General features: G+C 35.8%; 1 protein-coding gene across 2 annotated transcripts in view; it reads left to right on the top strand.

Annotated features, from left to right (window-relative positions):
* LOC145266722 (uncharacterized) overlaps positions 1–16,131 on the top strand; it is a 168,610-nt gene extending 152,479 nt beyond the window's left edge. For both annotated transcript variants that reach the window (XM_080122644.1, XM_080122643.1), the window contains 4 exons: positions 2,031–2,075; positions 3,861–4,076; positions 8,874–9,368; positions 15,116–16,131. In XM_080122644.1, the coding sequence (XP_079978770.1) occupies positions 2,031–2,075; positions 3,861–4,076; positions 8,874–9,368; positions 15,116–16,101 (1,742 nt within the window). In that variant the 3' untranslated portion in view covers positions 16,102–16,131. The remainder of the gene's footprint in view (positions 1–2,030; positions 2,076–3,860; positions 4,077–8,873; positions 9,369–15,115) is intronic.
* Positions 16,132–17,108: the final 977 nt, after the last annotated feature.

Here is a 17,108-nt window from a genome sequence, read left to right on the forward strand (position 1 = left end):
CTGGACTGGTGCAGCTACCACTAGTCTCTCCCTCTTAGATAAAGTCCGAAAAAGAGTTGTCAATCTAATCGGTCCCACTTTATCAACTAAGCTCCAGCTCCTGTCCCATCGCCGCAATGTTGTATCACTGTGCCTGTTTTACAAATATTTTAATGGAATGTATTCTGATAAACTTGTTTCACTTGTACCCCCTCGACGTACATATCCCCGACAAACCCGCTTAGTAATAAGATCTCACCCCTTCACTGTTATTGTCCCTAAATGCCAGAAAGCTTTCTATTCTAATAGTTTCTTCCCTTGAACAGCGACTTTGGAATTCCCTTCCTGCTACCTGCTTTCCTGACTGTACTGATATGCAGAAGTTTATATGTAAACCCTTACAAAAAACAAAAAAAAACAAAAAAAACAAAAACATAACAGACGAACGAAAATTCTATTTCAGAATGACAGACCAACGAAAATTTGATTGAAAAGTTAAATATGATAGACCAACGAAAATGCCATTGCAAAGTTAAACTTGATAGACCAACTATAAAGTGGTACTTCCATGTTCCTATTTACTTGCCTCTCCACGAGGGCAGCGTTGGACACAAGGTCGGTTTTTAATATGGGGAAAATTCAGCTCCCCCAAAAGGAAAAAATTGTCGCAGTGCTGAAGGATTTTTCCTTCACTGACAAAGGACAGAAAAGGCGAAGTGCAGCATTAGAACAGATACCACACTGTAATCTTGGCCTGAACCAGACGTTATGCATGAAAGTCTCGCAAAAAAGTAAAGAATTCCGACATAATTTTTTTTAGTTGAAAAAAAAAATACATTTATTACCGGTCGTTTCCACACCAAACAACTTGACCCTTCAAGCTTTCGTACCTATCATATCAGTCATACCATTAATATTTCTTCCCTTGTGCTCGTTTGATAGATTTTTTACACTGCTTGATAAATTACTCTTTTAGTTAAAACTTTCTCTTGACAAAATTAGTTAACATAACCTCCTGCCTAATCCTACGAGCCATTTGTCTCTGCTACGGTTAACACTTTACTCAAAGGGTCAGAGGCATTATCCGTACAACTTAATCAGATATCAACATATTCAACAATTATTGCATTGTTCTGTTTTGTCACATTCCTGTACTGCCTGTGGTACTGGGGTTGACCTTTCGGTAATTTTCTCATCCAACACGAGCACTGACTGTTTTATTTATTACTTCTCTAATTTCCGCTATTCTGTAGCTAATTTGTTTGCAAACCGAACCCACAGAACCTAACTTCCAAGTGTCCTTTATCTCTCTATATGATGTTCTATTACTGGGATATCTGATTCGTTCTCCGAATTCTCTTGGCAACGTTCGTATTATCTACGAACAAATTAGTTGCTATCCACATACTCCATTTTTGTATCTGAGCATTGTAAGTACTTTAAAAGCTTAGTGGGGACTTATTTTTTGTACCACAAAAGTGATGCCACCACTGCGTCTTATTTTCATAAAGAGTTTCAGCTTAAGGATAACAATATATACTTTTCAGTTAACGTGAAATGTCTTACTTGACCGCCAAGCAATTTTGCTTGTCATTAGTTTTTGATGATTTTAAAGATTAATATTTGTGTTCGGTATTAGATTTGTAAGTATCCAAGTAACAAAATAATAAAACACCGGATACATTTAAAAGAACTTACAAACGAAAAAAGAAATGTATAAGTCACTCAGCATATCCCGTACTAAGAATTGGATGAGTCTTTAAAAAAAAAAACGTTAGTAACCATCGAAATAAACAATGAATAACGATGTTCAGTTAACGTGAAACGTCTTATTTGACTGCCAAGCCATTTTGCTTGTCATTAGTTTTAGAATTAAAGATAAGTTCATTCATTCTACATTTCTACTTAAAATCGAACAAGCTAATGCGTCAAATATACGTGAAAATATTGTATAATCGATTTAATGCGTCAAATATACGTGAAAATATTGTATAATCGATTCGTAATACTATATCTTTTTTATGTTTATACGTATTTTTTTCTTATTCTAGATTGTGTTGTTCTTACTGGTTGGTATTGGGTTTCCACTTCAGAAGGTAAGTGACTTTTCCTGCTAAGTATTCGCTTCGACCGGTTGTTCAAAATGTGTTTTTCCAGTCAATATAATTGTTAGCATCTACGTTTGTCGCTGGTACAATATATATACACATTAACAGCGAGCAAAACCACGACACAGTTGATCTATAAAAAGTACATTGCTTTTATTTTACACCTACAAATCAGTTTTTGATTATGAATTGTTTCATTGTGTTTCGACATTTCTGAAAAGCGCGCGAGGTGGGGGGTCCGTGGTCGTGTCGGATGTCAGGCGGTGAAGAAATGTAACAGCCTCATTTCTCTCTGACCGACTGACCGGCTTTTTCTTTGTGACGATTTATTTATATAAACATTCTTTTTTCTATTTGAATGTTTAATATTTCCTTTGCCTATTGTTTCAATAAGTTGACCGATATCCTCTCACATATTTATGAGTCAAATTATACATTCCATTCAACAATAGTGGAAATTCCGCATTCTGCAAATGGAACCCATTTGCGTGTGTGCAACTCATCGAATGCATTTCTTGCCTGCTATTCAGGAAGGATTCAGTTGATAATCACTATCACTAATATTCTATAAAAGGAACTTTGTATGTATGTGTGTGAGTTCGTTCCCTATGGACTCCAAAACGGGTGGGTCGATTTTTATAAAATTTCATACGAAAGTACTTTATGTGCCTGGCAGTGTTCATAGATAGATTTTGTGGCGGAATATCTTCGATAAGTATCAATAATCGAAAATCGAAATAACCCGACGAAAGGAAAAACAGGCGATTTTGACCAAATTAACATCTAAAACAGCCTAACATCACAATTGCATTTGAGAAGTTTTATTACCGCACAAGCCGAAAGGTCCGACATATAAAATCAACAGTAGTTTCTTTAATATGACAAGGGCGCGTTCGAAATGAACGTTTCTGTTTAAAGCATTTAGGTAAAAATGCACTTTCGTATACATAATTGAATTCATTCAAAACGTATCGCAAAACAAAAACATAAAATAATATCTATGTAAATCGCGATATATCCAAACTGTCGTGCGAAATAATCCGGTGGTAAGAGCTTAGGCTTCTTATGAAGTCCCGATTTCGAATCTCGCTAGATTCGGCCACTCTGATGAATCGTAGACGACGAAACACGTGTCAGTGGATAATTATATTTTAAAGACACACACACACACATATATATATATATATATATATATATATATATATATATAACTCCACCTGTCATCACTATTTAAAAGATAGAATCGCCCGATCGACGAAGATAATTATATTTTAGAAACAATATATATGCCGCTCCCCATTTATGGGTACCAAATTGGTCAAAGGGAAAATTATTCCCAACTTGTATTTAGGTAAAAATGCACTTCCGTATAAATAAGTAGATTCATTCAAAACGTATCGCAAAAACATAAAATAATATCTACGTAAATCGCGATTGATCGAAGCTGTCGTGCGAGATGGTCAAGTTGTAAGAGCTTAGGCTTCTTACCATGAGGTCCCGATTTCGAATCTCGCTAGATTCAGCCACTCTGATGAATCGTAAACGACGAAGCACGGTTCAGTGGATAATTATATTTTAAAACAATATATAAACATTATATATATATATATATATATATATATATATATATATATATATATATATATAATATATATATATAACTGAACCTGTCATCCCTATTTAAAAGATAGAATCGCCCGATCGATGAACACAAGGTACAAGTAAGGTCCCAAGAATTTTATAATTATATCGAGATTTCGTTTTTTTTTTCAGCCGGACATTGGACTACAAGTGGCCGTTCATTCGTTATCCCGAACATCTTCTGTAACCATGCTGTGTATGTGTCGATTTGGGTTGTGGAGGTGGAAGAAGTCGTAGTAAAATTTGTCTCCCGAAATGTCCACATGAATTTAACGATTTCGGGAAACACCCTTCGTTCCATTGCTCTGCCGTGCGAGAAGGGAAATTGGGCCAACAATGTCACTTCCGGTAAGTACCGGAAACGGCAAACAACTTCTTTCCCCATTCTCTTCATTATTATTTAAAAAAAAAAATAATCCTTTTTTTAAATTGTTAAATTTTTTTTTAAATTTCGTTAATCCTATTTTCCCTTTCGTTCTCCGTTTAGTTCTTTCTTTCTTATTTAATATCTTCTCTTTTACCCTTCGTTTTCTTTTTTTCTTTCTTTCTCTCATATTTCTCCCTTTCTTTTTTATTTGCCCGTTCTTTTCTATTTCTTATATTGCGTATTTTTTTCTCCTACAGTTTTTCTTTCTTTTTTCTTTCTGTTTCTTACATTGTGCTTCTTTCTTATATTCTACAATTTTTCTTTCTTCCTTTTTTCTTCTTTATTTACTTGGGAGCCAGCACTTATCAAAACCCAAAGGCCACTCGAGGATAAAAGCTAATGAATGCAAGGTGGTTGTTTAGTAATCGTTAATGGTGTTAATTGGGTAAAATTTAATTATTTATAGGGACGGCTCAATAAGAACTTGTTTACCTTGGATTTGAAGACTACCATTTTGTATGCAACCGGGAATCAGGCCAGTGAAACAGTGTTCTACAGGTGGGCAGTTCTGGGAAAGCAGCTTTGTTAATTTGTGTTTAGATTAAGGTACAGATGGAGAGTGGAGGAAATCGTATACAGTGGTTGTAGCTAGTCGAGTGTTTTTGTGTGAAAGTTAGGTAAGAGGGTGACCATAGATTGGAGTTCACTCGGACAATTTTTTTTACATTTTTTTCTTTCGTATTTCCTACCTCTTTTTCTTTCTTTTTTCTTTCTTTTTTCTTTCTTTTCTTTCTTTTTCCATAGTGTTTCTTATACCCTACTGTTCTTCCTTTTTCTTTTCTTCTTTTTTCCACTGTGTTTCTTTTTCATATTCCGTCGTTTTTTCTTTCCCCCTTTCTTCTTTCTTTCTATTAATATTTCATTTTCATTCTCAACTTTTTTTTTTTCTTACCATTTTTCCTTTTCAATCATTCCTTTTTCTAAATCAATCTTAACTTAGCCGATAAATGTTCATATTTTTTCACATGTTTCTAGGTTTGCTACGTATGGAACCAAAACCAATAAATCTTCTGAAATTTGCCAAATTTCCTCGTGTGAAGAGTCTCGATATAAAGTTTCATTGGTCTCACCTGCGAGGCAATATTAATCATCCAAGCGATAATTGCAATTGGTCGAGCGAGATATCTTCCATATTCGGGAAAGAAATCGATACAATCAGAAATCATTATCGATACTTGCAGAATAATTTGATTAATTCGTGCGAAAATTACCCATCACGGAAATTGGATTATTAAAATTGCTTATCTGGAATCGATTTAGAAGTGGACGTTAAGCAATACGCAATCTGGTCAGTATTGAGATGAAAGATATTTTGGGAATCCCATAAGCGCTAAGTTCCGATGAAGAATTGGCTTTAGTTTTCTCTAATGCTTGAAATTGTTCTAAAGATCACACACACACACACACACACACACACACACACACACACACACACACACACACACACACACACACACCAAAACACACACACATCAAAACACACACACATCAAAACACACACACACACATCAAAACACACACACACACACACCAAAACACACACACACCAAAACACACACACACCAAAACACACACACACAAACACACACACACATCAACACAGGCACACACATATCAACACACACACCAACATACACACACCAACACAAACATCAAAACACGCACCAACACACACACACATTAAAACACACACCTATCAAAACACACACACCAACACACACACACATAAACACAGACACACCCACACCAACACACACACACTAACACACACATCAACACTCACACCAATACACACACATCAACACACGTACCAACACACACACATCAACACACACACATCAACACACACACACACACACCAACACACACATCAACACACACATCAAAACACACACATCAACACACACACATCAAAACACACACCAATACACACACATCAACACACACACCAACACACACACACACACACACCAAAACACACACACATCAAAACACACACACCAATACACACACACCAACACACACACAACACACGCACACACACACATCAACACACACACCAATACATACACACATCAAAACAGACACACACACACCAACACACACACCAACACTCATACGCACACACACACATCAACACACGCACCAACATACACACACCAATACACACACATACACACACACACCAACTATCTGGAAGTACTCTTAGATAAGTTTTGTATCGGAATGTCTCCGATGAATATTGACAATCAATTATCGAAAAATCTGATTAAAGAAGGAACTGTGCTTTTCACCAAAGTTAACAATCTTATACAGCCTAACATCACAAGTGTGTACGAGAAGTTTTATCACCGCAGAAGCAAAAGGGCGTGTAAAAATCAACAGTAGGTTCTTTTGTAAGACAGAGGCATGTTCGAAATGAATGTTTCTATTTCGTGCATTATTGGATCAATAATGCTTGACTTTTGAATGTTTAACTTTTAATCAAGACGTTATATATAAAAAATATCTCATGAAATCAACAGGAGGTTCTCTACAGTGCAATGTAGACTACAATGTATTGTGGAATAAGTTACTGTGGGGAGGCATATGAAGCTACTCTCCTCCCCGGTGCTCTGCGGTGAGTTCTCGACGTTCAATGACGATAAAAGTATTAGAAGCGTGAAACACTTGTTGATCCCCGTTTAATCCCGAGCAACGTCAGGTCTCCCTGACAGTTAAAAGTAGTATACTAATAAGAATAATGTAAGTTCTAATTCCCATTTAAACAAAACAACAAAAAAAAATCCCCCTCAAAAAAAAAAAAAGAAGAAAGAAAACATTCTGAACAAAATTTTACATATGTTCATATTAATACTAGCAGGACCTGTGGAAATTCCACAACCGCATCTTTCATATTTAATATATTGCTGCCGAGCATTCTGTGAACGTTCAGCGTGAATAGAGACCCCGCGATATTATTGTAGTCCTTTTGTTAAAAATGTAAAAGTATTTATCTAAGAAATCTGCTTAATGTAGTGTCAGAATATATCTAGTTATTATCTCCAATATTCTTATAGGAGTCTGTGATATATTTCCTTGGTATGGACTCTCGGCTGGAGCAGAAACCTCATGATATAATAATACCATATGTAGATAGAACAGATACTACCCTTGAATCCTTGTCAGAAAACCAAGAAGTATATTTTAGTTTCACGCACGGCGCAAACGCGACATTATTTTTTTTTTTAATTTTATTTTTTGTTGTTTTTACATTGCGTTCTCGAGGATCGGGAGATACTATTTATTAAAAAGGAGAATAAAATGATAACATACTACAACAATTAAATTATATGATTTTATGTTCGTAGTGTTTTATCACCTTCTGTCCTCCTTTTTTAATAAATAGGATCTCCCGATCGAATTACTTATATATAATCTGGAAACCGTGAAACACGTACGTAGTTTATATATTATTTAATTGGAATTCATTATTGAGATGAGTTTTATTTATTATTGATTTATTTATTGCGGACTATTATCCTCATCTTTTTTTAGTTGCTGTTTCACGACGTTTCAGACAACTCTGGTCTTCGTCAGGTGGTAACCGCGATGGGATAATTGCCTGAAGATAGCGGTTTCAATCCTACCCAAAGCTGGCCAGAGGCTTACTTGGCCAAAATGTGGTGAGACGACAACAACTATGGAAGGCAGTAATTGCAGTGGATGCAGTTAGGAGATTCAGAGTTCCTATCTGTCGCGGTTACCACCTGACGAAGGCCAGAGGAATAGTCGGGCGAAACGTCGTGAAACAAAAACTAAGAAAGATGGAGATAATAGTCCGCAATAAATAAATTAATACGTACGTTGTTCCTTAAGGATACTACGGTATTAATATATAGATTAGCATAACTTGTGGAAATTTCATGGTAGTTGAAAATTTTTAAAACACCTCATAAATAAAATTAAAAAAAACCAAAAAACAAATAACAACGAATTTGGAACAATATTTTTAGCAAATTCTTTTTTTTAAACAATTTAAAGCTCAAAAGAATTGATTTAACAAATTTACATTCTTTTTAATGAAGATCGAAACACACAATACATTTTCTTTGTTTTTTTTTCCTGATTAATTTTTGTATATAAATCATAAAAAAAAACAAATGTCAATTCACTTTCTCATTTTTTTTTTTAAATTTAAAAAGAAACTATAATATAAAAAAACTTACAGTCTCCTCTTAGCATGAGTTTTTAAAAATTATAATAAAATTAAAATAAAAAAGTAAATTTGAAACCGTAGACAGACAGCCATATTTTTTTGGGGGGAAATGTTTGGAGATGAAATGATTTTAATGATTTTTAACTGACAAAGATCGACTACAAAGGGAGGTAATTCGTTTCTCATGAATTGATATTTGCGATGATGATGTTTTTTTTGGTGACACTGAACGGACGGACAAGTAAATTAATATTTTAGATCACTCTAAGGAAAGACATACGTCATCAATAATTTATAATTACTAATGAACTTAAACCTAATACCATATTAAAAATGAGCTTTTTAAGATAAAATAACATTTTGATTTAGTTACACTAAAAAATATTCTAATTTATTGGCATTTCTGTTTTATTCCAGCAAATTATTGTCATTTAAATTAATAAAAATATCTTTTATAACCTTCTTTTTGCAATATATATTTTGGTTTGTTTTGGACAGAATGATTGTCTTCTAATTTCAGCCTATTCTATGACTTCCAGTGCCGACGTCGCAGTCTACATTGAATATTCACACGACGAGGTTATGGTTCGACCTTTAGCCTCTTTAGGGTCTAACTTCGTCATCCCGACACTTACTGGAACATCTAGTATCGGTCACGCAACACATGAGAATTTCATCGCAATCACCAGCGTTTCAGATCGGACAGAGATCGAGCTGAGGTTTACCGACCCCAAAAGAACCCAACCTCGTTGTGGATCGTTCAAAAAATCCGAGGATGGCGAATTCTACACGCTAAAGCTAGACAAGTTTCTAACAGCATTGACGAGCTCAGCTGTTTCGTTTTCGGGGACTCGAATCAACGGAAGCGGCGATTTGTTGGTTTTAGTCGGGAGAATACGACGGCCCGGAAGTGTTCTGATGATTGAGCAGCTTCCGGCTATTCAGAATTATGGGAAGGAATATTTTCTCTACGTCACAAATTTGGCCAAAGGTGGCGCCACTGTGTACGTATCAGGTGAGAAAAACCTGTTTTACTTTTTTCTTTGTTTAAAAGCCGTTACATAATCATGGATCAGCGGATCAAATCCAAACCGCGAAATATAAGTCAATATCTAGTACACACACACACACACGCAAAAAGCAGGTATCAGACAAATCTTTGATTCGATAAAAATTGATGTACCTATTTACCATGCCTCCCCACGGGACAGAGTTAGACACCAGGGTCGTTTTTTTAACGTGGAGAAAAGGTACAAAAATAAAAATTGTCCCAGTCGTGAAGGATTTCTCCTCCACCGAAAGAGAACAAGAAATAGAAGTGCAGCATTTGAAGAACAGATACTTCACTTTGATCTTGACCAAAATGTAATTCAACCTAATGTTCCATACTTTCCACAAAGTTCTGCAAACGATCCACAAATAATTTCATCCCATTTTTCCAAATAATTTATCTGTTGTAAGTGGAGTTGATTATAAAAGTTTGATTAATTGTGATTTTTAAAAAAATAAGATTTCGTCTATATCTGTCTTTTGGAGACCAAAAAAAAAATCCAATATTACCATTTACTGTTGGTGTTTTATTTCTTAAAGGTTGCTGCAAAAGAAGGCAGGTTCCGTCTATCGAGCTAGAAGGCTACTCACCCCTGAGAGTATCCTCTACCTCTAAAAGGCCATCATTCACCCATGCATGGAGTATTGTTGCCACATCTGGACTGGTGCATCTACCACTAGTCTCTCCCTCTTAGATAAAGTCCGAAAAAGAGTTTTCAATTTAATCGGTCCCACTTTATCAACTAAGCTCCAGCCTCTGTCTCATCAGCGCAATGTTGCATCACTGTGTCTGAATTACAAATATTTTAATGGAATGTGTTCTGATGAACTCATTTCACTTGTGCCCCTCGATGTACATATCCCCGACAAACCCGCTTAGCAACAAAATCACACCCCTTCACTGTTGAGGTTCCTAAATGCCAGAAAGATTACTATTCTAATAGTTTTTTTTCCTCGAACAGCTAGACTTCGGTCGGAATTCCCTTCCTGCTACCTGCTTCTAGGACTGTACTGATATGCAGAAGTTTAAATGTAACATAAACCAACATATTGTTAATCATTCCTCGGCATGGTCCCAAATAGTAGCCTCTAAATAGATGTAACATTGCAGCGATGGGACTTGAGCTTAGTTGATAAAGTGGAACCGATTAGAGTGACAACTCTTTTTTTCTAAGCGGGAGAGACTAGTGGTTGATGTACCAGCCCAGATGAGGCAACAATACAATAGAAGGCGATATGCCTTGTTAGTGGTGAACGTGAATACAAAAAAAAGGTATGAAAATAATTACTTTACCATTAACCAAAGTCTGATTGGCAATCCTGGGGAATAAAGTCACATGTAGGTTCTTAGTTTTCTTTTTTACTATTTTTTAAGCCTGACATGTATGATTTCATCAATGTTTTTTTTTTTACACAATGGTCACCACTTATCAAGGCCCGGAAGCCACTCAGGGATAAGGGTTATTGCAAGTACATTACGTTAGTGTGGAGATTTGATGAAGTGTTTACTTAAGGGGGCGGTTCATTAGGAATTTGTTAACGTTGGACTTGAAGACATCCAGGTTGTAGTCAGGTGGGAAGCAGGCAGACGGAACAGAGTTCCACAGGTGTGCAGTTGTAAGAAAGAAGCTTTGTTCATGGAATCCACGTTTTGATTTAGGCAAAGATAAAGAGTGGGGGAAATTTTTCACAGTGGATTTAGCTAGACGGGTGTTTTTCGTGAAAGATTGGCGAGGGGGGTCCAGAGATTGGAGTTCAGACGAGCACCTGCCATGGAAATAACGATAAAACAACGATAGGCTCGCAACGTCTCTTCTGTGGGAGAGAGGTTGCAGGGTAGAGAAAAGGGCACCCCCCACTAAGCCATGGAGTCTATTTTGTACTCTGTCAAGGCAGGATAGGCTGTTTTAGCAGCTCCTGCCCAGATATGGCAGCAGTATTCAATCCTTGGACGTACTTTTATATATAGGGTTTATGTATATAATAAAGAATGTATATAATAAAGAATGTATATAATAAAACATTAAAGAAATTTTTAATTGTTATCTAATCCATATTATGAAATTTGGCAAACATTGGATCCATTTGAATTTTAAAGAAAAACGGCCAGCTCTCTTACCCTCATTAACTATGTTCTTGTTTATCGCTGGATAAACTCACTCGGACACCGATGTTGAAAAAAATCGCATCACAAAAAGAGGTACAGTCACAGAAAACATCGGAGAGAGAGAGAGTAAGAAAAAGAAAGAGAAAAGAGAAAGAGAGAGAAAGAGAGAGAAAGAGAGAGAGACAGAGAGAGAGAGAGGAAAAGAGAGAAAGAGAGAGAAAGAGAGAGAGAGAGTAAGAAAAAGAAAGAGAAAAGAGAAAGAGAGAGAGAGAAAGAGAGAGATAGAGAGAAAGATAGAGAGAAAGAGAGAGACAGAGGGAGAGAGAAAGAGAGAGAAAGAGAGAAAGAGAGAGAGAGAGAGAGAGAGAGAGAGAGAGTGAGAAAGTGAGAGAGTGAGGCGGGTTACCTTTGTATGTAGGACAAGGAAAGAAACAGATAGATAGACGGGTTCACCAATAGCTATTACACAGATTTAGACACAGGTTTTAAATGCGAGGAAGAAAATCCAGCTTCCCAAAAAGAAGGGACACTGTGGATTGGAACGAAAATAAACATTTATTTAATCAAAAAGAATTTCTCCTTCACTGACTGAGGACAGAAAATCAAGAGTGTAGTCTCAGAATATATACTACACTTTGCTCCTTACCCCAAAAGCTAATATAGTTAATGCCGTTAATCCTGTTGCACTTGCTTCTCACCACGAACAAAGTTAGACACAAGGTCGGTTTTTAATGTAGGAAAAATGTGTATATGTGTGTGTCAGTGTGTGCCTGTGTGTTAAGGCGAAGGTTGTGTGTTGTGTGTGTGAATGTATGTGGGTCAAGATCTGTCATTTTTTCTTTCACATGTGTGTGTATGTGTGTGTATGTGTGTGCATGTGTGCGCACGCATGCCCGTGCGTGTAAGAAGGAGACAGAGATAGGACACCTAGATAGGTACAAGGTCGATTCCCAATCCAAACACACATACATACATGTATTCAGTCACCCAAACACAAACACACGCACACACACACATACAAACAAAATGGAAAATAGATAATAGATGATACATACACATATACGTACATATACATGCATACACACACATACTCATATATATATACATACATATATGCATATATACACACATATACCCACATACGAATGTATGCGCATACACACATACACACATATATATATACAGAAACGCAAATGCAGGAGCACACATAAATACACACACCTACATATACACACATACACACACGCACACACCCACACATACACACATAAAAAAGAAAGAAAATCATAAAAACCCATAAAAACATTCATCAAATAAACTCAAAGCCCCCTTCCCCCCACTAAATGAACTTAACTCTAACTGATCGTACTCTTGACCAGCGCACTGACTATTGGTGACAAAAAGTCTGAGATTCGCATTTCTCTGAAAAACACAGTGTTGTCAGAGATAAAATGTTTTCCAAAAAGACATTCCAAACTTTTACTTAAAAAAAAAACTTTATATAGAAATATCTGAAGAGAGCTGAACAAGGCTTGAAACGCGTTATAAAAATATTTTAAAATATAAAAAATAATAAAGTCCGAAAAATCTACAATTAAAAATTAAATATACAGTTTTTTCTCGTTGTATGATACTATCCCGGGTGAGAATTACTTGGGTGAGGAACCTCCTGGGAACGCAACCAGCTCCCTGGATGGTAGACACGATATCCAACGATATCTAACGATAGGCACATGTTGGAAACATCAACAACCACGGGTCGATATGTCGTCGGCTATAACTGGCTGGCATGGACCGCTTCTTCATTGCGTCGTTTACAGTCATCTTCCCATCGTCAGCATTAATGTCATGCTGAAATCGAACACTTGTACAAAAATAGCGAACAAATGCATTTTTATAAAAATATAATTTAAGATTTAACAATGAGGGGCATATTTTTATAAAAATCAGTTGAAACCAGACGCATGCTATGTCGCGTCTGCCGACTCCAAAATGCAAGCGTCAACTGTTTAAAACAATCAAATTATGTTTAATTCTCTTTTTCTTCATTGAAAGAGAGAGAGAGAAGGGGAATGAGAGAGGGAGAGAGAGAAAAGGATATAAAAAGAGAGCAGATATATTCACACAGTTTGAACATTGTTTTGTTTTCGAATTCATGGGTTCTTTTGGGTTTGACCTTTCAAATTCTAAGGTCTGATATCGTTTTGCCTTGGTTCAATATTATAAACAAACTGTCATTCTTGGCTTGAGTCATAGCAGAACATTTTCAAAATCACAAACACCTGCTTAACACATCTGCAACTCACAAGTACAAACCAAGTTAGGCACAAGGTTAATTAATGTAGGAGCCTCCTCCCAGCTCTCCCCAGCTTTCTATTGTCCCACAGTTGGAACTATTCAACCATCACTTTATATATATATATATATATATATATATATATATATATATATATATATATATATATATATATATATATATATATATATGAATATATATATATATTTATATATGAAGAAGAGATACTACTCTAAAAATAGGAACAACATTGTACGACACATTATGTTGGTAAATAAACGTAATATAATTGAAAATTATTGAAATTTTTTTTTCTAATATTGTTATTATTTTTTATATGCTAACTCATGTTCCCATTGTTTCCCACGAACCGCATTGATATAGCCTTCAAATACAAATTCTTTCCATAATAAATTGTTATTTTTAAAAGCGATTTAAAAAAATGATTTCTTTTGGTATTATTTGGTCACTCAGTTACTTATTGAACCAAACTGTATTAAATAATTTTTTTACAGTAATGTTTTAATCTCTATTTATAAAATGGGTTGACGTAAATAGCTTCCAAAGCTTTCAATCGTTTAATATATGAGATTTTGCAAAGAATTTTCAGGCCAGAAATGACTTTGTATTCGACAGTTTAAATGCTTTAAACCTTCTATACCAAATTTCGATAAGTTATGTAATAATGCATTCTATTATTTCAATTATTAGGGAAAAGAACAGATAAAAATATACGAAGAAACTGAAATGCATTTTGGTGGATGTACTTTCGTTATTAAATTATTTTTAAAAAGATTTTTTAAGATTTCGTTTTAATTTAGGCTTAAACATGATATTTTAATTTATGAAGATTGCAAATGTATTATTATAGAATCAATCCTATATTGATGATTATATATTACGAGGAATAATTTGCCCGGTCGACTAATTCGCAAAATAAACAAATAAATAAAAATAAATAAATAAAAATAAATAAATAAAAATAAATAAATAAATAAAAATAAATAAATAAATAAAAAAATAAAAATAAATCAATAAAAATAAATAAATAAACAAATAAAAATAAATAAATAAATAAAAAAATAAAATAAATAAATAAAAAAATAAACAAATAAATAAATAAATAAAAATAAGCAAATAAATAAATAAGATAAATAAATAAATAAAAATAAATAAATAAAAAACAAAAATAAAAATACGCAAATTGAATTTTATATAATAGCAGAGATTAGATTTTTGACGTCTGTCTTGACAATGTTGGAACTGATCCATTTTTCTTTTTCTAATTTTTTTTTTTTTTCATTTCTAGGTCTTGGTACGCCGACTAATTTTACCGTTCAGACAAAATTTGGCAAATCTGAATCATTCGTGGACGGAGTTGGCAACTCATCTATCCACGTGCCAAAAGGGGGATACGCCTTTATCCAGTCAATTAACGCTAACCTTGCCATCACCAGGCATGAACCAGCTCAATACGATCCGAACGACACTCGCATTTCAATAGAGGCGCCCGTATCACACTATCAAAATTTGGCAAACTTAAAAATACCACGAAAGGAAACGAACGATAGTTATATATTGGTCACAATGGAAACATGTAACAAATTACATCCTACTTCAAATATATCTGGTTTGGTATTCCTGGAAAAAGTTGCAACTACACCCTGCTGGATTTTTACTGTGTATCGAACGTCTTACCATACTTTGCAAAATAACATTGTTAACGATACCAAACTTTTAGGGAGCGGTCTTTTGTACCATGGGTTTATTTTTAGACGCACCAGACGCTCCTTTCATATTTATCCTTTTCCGGTTCATTCGTTTCCGGTTGTTAAGTGCCCGGATATAAAGCTGAAATCAGCTTCCGGTGGGAATCCGCCGGCTACTGACACAGTCACACAAACCACGTCCTGGTTACCGAACTATCTGCGTGGTAACGGAATAGACGACGATTGTGACGGAACGACCGACGAGGAGCTCCTGAACTGGAAGGACGACGACAGTGACGGGCTTGTTGATGAAGACATCGTGTTTGGTTGTTGGGAGTCTGGTGAAGATGTTAATTCCACGTCTGACAATACCCAAAGGCGGTCAAAGACGATTGACATCTCGGGGAGATTGGATATTCATCCGTCCAATTCATACTACCACGCGTCGATTGTAGCCTTGGTCGCCTCGCTGGCTGTTGCATTATGGGCGGCCGCCATGTTGCTGGGCGGGTCTCTAATATGCGAGTACCACCGGAAACAAAGTGCGCGAAGGTCGACAAGTGTTTCGCCGATAATAGAAGACTAAAAGATAATCAATGAAACGGTGCGAAATGTAAAACGAATTATATATATATATATATATATATATATATATATATATATATATATATATATATATATATATATATAAAATTCGTTTTGCATATGGTTTTTCTCTTAGCAGTAATATGTTGCTACACAGTCATGAGCATGTTTCGTTCAGTTAGTTACTAGTAACTAGAGACAGCTTCAGGCGATACAGTTTTAATGCATCTAAAACCAAACCCCTGTCTTTAAATCATCAACGCTCTGATCCAAATCTGGCATCAATTGAAATAGATGGTTCTCGTCTAGGAGAAGTCCCGTGTTTTGACAAGCTTCTGGATTTGTCCTTTACTCCTGATGTGAAATGGAACACGTACATAAAGTCTGTTACCAAGGTCGCTGGAAAGATGGTGGGATCCTTCTACCGCTCCAGAAGATATCTCACTACTGATGCAATTCTCTATCTATATAAAAGCCAAGTACGTCCAAGGATTGAATACTGCTGCCATATCTGGGCAGGAGCTGCTAAAAACAGCCTATCCTTCCTTGACAGAGTACAAAATAGACTTCGTGGCTTAGTGGGGGGATGCCCTTTTCTCTACCCTGCAACCTCTCTCCAACAGAAGAGACATTGCGAGCCTATCCTTGTTTTATCGTTATTTCCATGGCAGGTGCTCGTCTGAACTCCAATCTCTGGTCCCCCTCGCCAATCTTTCACAAAAAACACCCGTCTAGCTGAATCCACTGTGAAAAATTTCCCCCACTCTTTATCTGTGCCTAAATCAAAACGTGGATTCCATGAACAAAGCTTCTTTCTTAGAACTGCACGCCTGTGGAACTCTGTTCCGTCTGCCTGCTTCCCACCTGACTACAACTTGGATGTCTTCAAGTCCAACGTTAACAAATTCCTAATGAACACCCCCCTAAGGTAAACACTTCATCAAATCTCCACACTAACGTACTGTACTTACAATAACCCTTATCCCTGAGTGGCTTCCGGGCCTTGAT

The sequence above is a fragment of the Euprymna scolopes genome, chromosome 41 (assembly GCF_053919585.1).
Source record: "Euprymna scolopes isolate OS-2025 chromosome 41, ASM5391958v1, whole genome shotgun sequence".
Taxonomy (NCBI): Eukaryota; Metazoa; Mollusca; class Cephalopoda; order Sepiida; family Sepiolidae; genus Euprymna; species Euprymna scolopes.